General features: G+C 49.2%; 1 protein-coding gene across 2 annotated transcripts in view; it reads left to right on the top strand.

Annotated features, from left to right (window-relative positions):
- Window positions 1-326: 326 nt before the first annotated feature.
- Window positions 327-3,830, top strand: part of PGAM1 (phosphoglycerate mutase 1) — a 22,226-nt gene continuing 18,722 nt past the window's right edge. The window contains exons 1-2 of one of the 2 annotated variants that reach the window (XM_018572792.1): window positions 327-338; window positions 3,659-3,782. In XM_018572792.1, coding sequence (XP_018428294.1) covers window positions 327-338; window positions 3,659-3,782 — 136 coding nt within the window. Of the gene's footprint in view, window positions 339-3,567; window positions 3,783-3,830 lie in introns of those variants that run through there. The other variant, XM_018572791.1, reaches the window with a different exon arrangement.

Here is a 3,830-nt window from a genome sequence, read left to right as displayed (position 1 = left end):
AGCTAGAGTGCCACTTTAGAGACCCTAGCTACAGCTCAGGACCTTATTTTCTGTAGGAAGGTCATTGGGGAGGGCCACAGTAGTACTTGTGTTCCCCAATATCTATCACTTCTGATTCGTGGTGGTACAGAGATGCATGGTCTGCCATAGACTTGGCATTATATGCTTTTAGATTGTACGCTCTCACATGCAGGGCCCTCCTAACCCTCTTGTATTGTATTGCATTGTGACTGTGCTGTCTCTATTTATTTTTTTAAACGCCACACAACCTGTTGGCGCTCTATAAATCCAATCCTGTATTATAATAGTATTTACTCTCAGTCAATATGCCATACCGTGTTTCCCCGAAAATAAGACACTGTCTTATTTTCTTTTTTGCACGAAAAAAGACACTAGGTCTTATTTTCGGGGGATGTCTTACCTGGCTGGGGGAGGACTGGACGTCCCAGAAGGTGCTGTTGCTGGCCCCGGTGTGATCTTATGCCGGTTCCATCGGGCGTGTGGGCGGGAGCTGCGGCCGGCGGGAGTGTGGGCGGGGTGGGAACTGCGGCCGGCGTGTGGGCGGGAGCTGCGGCCGGCTGGTGTGTGGGCGGGAGCTGCGGCCGGCTAAAATTCAGTTTATGTGCCGCTACCCCGAAAGTAAGACCTAGCGGATTTCTGCAATATAAGACCTACCACCGAACTAGGTCTTATTTTCGGGGTAGGTCTTATATTACAGAAATCACTAAAGATAGCGCTAGGTCTTACTATCGGGGTAGGTCTTACTTTTGGGGAAACACGGTAGGTACTGCATCCCTGTCTTTGACTCAGCACAGACACCTGCCCATAGTCAGAGGAGAGGGACACAGACATCCCAACCTGAAAAAAAATCATTTCAGGGAGCTGCCCTTCTCATTACAGCAGTGGTTCTCAACCTTTCTAGGGCCGGGACCCCTTGGTAACATTTGCCAAGTTGTGGTGACCCCCAACGGTAAAATTTAGGGTTGGCGCGGCTGCTGCGTCGCCATCTGGCGGCGTGGCAGGAGAACTGACACTGCTGCGCTAGGAGAGGGCTGAGGAGGACTCTCACCTAGCACAGCAGGAATCACACAGCGACCCCACAGATTGAGAACCGCTGTTGTAACAGCTAAAATGGCAAACCATATAACACAAGCCAAGGGTGTCAGCTTTTATTATTAATAATAATGATGATAATCACTAGATGGGGACCTGATGGAGGACTGCAGGTCCCCCTCTGCTGATTGACAGCAGCAGTGGGCGGGTGCAATAGCTAGTTTGCTATTGCAAAGTGAAATAGCCAATAGGAATGTAGCTATGCATTCCAATGCTGATTTATTTATTTTTTTCTGACTTGTCAGAAATAATAATAATAATAATAAATAAACGATCGCAGCGAAAGGTTTACTCTGCTTGATAGAGCAGATTAAACCTTTCCGGGAGAAAGTGTTTCTTTCCCGGGCGGCAGGGAGCCGCTATCTAATAGCGGGAGACTCCCGGTGACCCCTGGCAAATTGTCATTCGACCCCTGAAGGGGTCCCGACCCACAGGTTGAGAACCACTGCATTACAGGGAGGTGCCCTTCTCATTACAGGGAGGTGCCCTTCTCATTACAGGGAGGTGCCCTCTCCCCCATCCCTGATGGGGAGACGGACAGGGGAGAGGGCACCTCCCTGAAATGATGGCAGATAGCAAAGGAGCTAATGCTATTACCCTGCTATCTGCTGTTTCAGCTGACGTCTGATTATAGGCGGAGCCTATATCTCGATGGCTGTCCTGGAAGATGACTGGGGAAAACAGATAGCAGGAGAATTAACAGCTAGGCTTCTATTGGCTATTTCAATTTGCAATAGCCAATAGCAGACTGGCTATTGCACCCGTCCCACTGTTTCTGTCAATCAGTAGAGCTGGACCTGAAGGAGAATCCTCCCCTGCTGATTGACAGCAGCAGTGGGGCGGGTGCAATAGCCAGCCTGCTATTGCAAATTTAAATAGCCAATAGCAGCCTAGCGATTCATTCCCATGCTGCCTGTTGTTGTTTTGCAATAGCCAATACCCGCCCCACTAGTGCTGTCAATCAGCAGAGGTGGACCTGAAGGAGAATCCTCCTTTGCTACATGTCCCATGAGGCATGGAAAGACTCTGACAGCCACAGCCATGACTCCCAGGGGCAGAGGGATGTTGGGAATGGTAGTTAAAACATAGCTTTAACTACAGTCCCCCCCCCCCCCCTTCCCCGTGGTGTTTCCTGGGCTCAGCTGCCCCTCCTGCGGGCCTGGCATGGTGGGTGTCGGCAGAGAGAGACCAGAGACATCCATTTGCTGATCTCCTCCCTGCCGGAAGCTACAATGATTTTCCGGTTTCCGAGCTTGACAAGCTGGGGAAGAAGGTGATCAAACACGATCAGCAAAGGTGACATTAGGGGTCTAATAGACCCCTAATGTCTCCTTAAAGAAGACCTGTCATTACTAAACTGCTATGACATAAGGAGCTTAGAAACCCCCTATATGTAAGCAATGAAGTTAAGTTTAAAAAAAAATAATAATTGCAAAAGCACCAAAAAAAATTAAACATTAAAAAAGTCCCCCTACCTACTAACGCACACTAATACAAATGTTGGGTGTACCTACGTATGACAAAGACGATTGCACCACACATTAGGTATCCCGGCACATTCGGAAATAAGAATAATAGGGGGTTTAGATAATCTTTAGGCCTAAAATGTGCATTTTAAAAAGTGGGGGGGGGGGAATCATACACAAACAGCTCTGGCAGCCAATACACGTTTCCTGTAGGAGTTTTGTTCGTTGGAATGGATAGTCTGGTGACAGGGCCTCTTTACTAAAACGTATCACCTCGTTGTGCACTTTCCTGATCTGTACTGCCATAGACACACAAAGGTTTGCCAACATGTCATTGCATTGTACGTAATTATGACATGGCGGCCACTGAGACATGTGCAACACCCTGTAATCTATTTGACATTAAACTTATTCACACACCGGATGAGGTGACTCACTGAGAGGGGGGCTCTCCAAATCACCTCACAGTGACATAAACACACAGCAGCACTGTACACATCCCGCCGTCAAAAGTAGGCGCGCGCAGCCAGCGCCCTGTGAAGGTCACGTCGCCCTCGTCCCAATACGTGCGCTACGTGCACCCAGAGCTTTGAGGCGGAGCTAGACGAAGCGACGCAGTGAACGAAACTCGGGAGGCCATCTTTAAAAAGGGCATTACCCGCTTGCTCATCGCCGTGCCACATATCAGAATCACCTATTAGCAGTTTAAATGATCGTGCTTTCTGCACAGTAACGGAAGCTTAGCGGTGTTTGAAGTAGTCTATAACACGGATGAATATTTTAACACACATAGACACAACTGTTCTACAGTCTCAAAGTATTGCTAGATTACGGTGACGCCTATTATTACTGTTTGCTCTTAAAAAGAAAGAAAAAAAAAGGCATTTGTGTCGAAGCTGTCTACGCATGCGCAGTAGCTAACTTCATCTACGGGACGCCAGCGTGCTTGGGAGGTCCGTGTACGTGACGTAGAGAGCTAGCCGCCCATTCCTCCGGGCCGATTGGCGCATGCGCGGAACTCACTGACTTCTGCAGTGTGACAGCCGGCCAGAAAAGAAGAAGGGATGGCAGCTTACAAGATCGTCCTGATCCGCCATGGGGAGAGTACCTGGAACCAGGAGAACCGCTTCTGCGGCTGGTTCGATGCTGACCTCAGCGAGACTGGAGCGGACGAGGCCAAGCGAGGGGGTCAGGCTTTGAGAGGTGATGTATAACCTTCAAGGGGATATGATAGGGAGCCCCACCTCATCT

The sequence above is a fragment of the Nanorana parkeri genome, unplaced genomic scaffold (assembly GCF_000935625.1).
Source record: "Nanorana parkeri isolate BGI_ZX_2015 unplaced genomic scaffold, ASM93562v1 scaffold2135, whole genome shotgun sequence".
In the NCBI taxonomy this organism is placed as follows: Eukaryota; Metazoa; Chordata; class Amphibia; order Anura; family Dicroglossidae; genus Nanorana; species Nanorana parkeri.
This window is presented reverse-complemented; position numbering and strand designations above follow the sequence as displayed.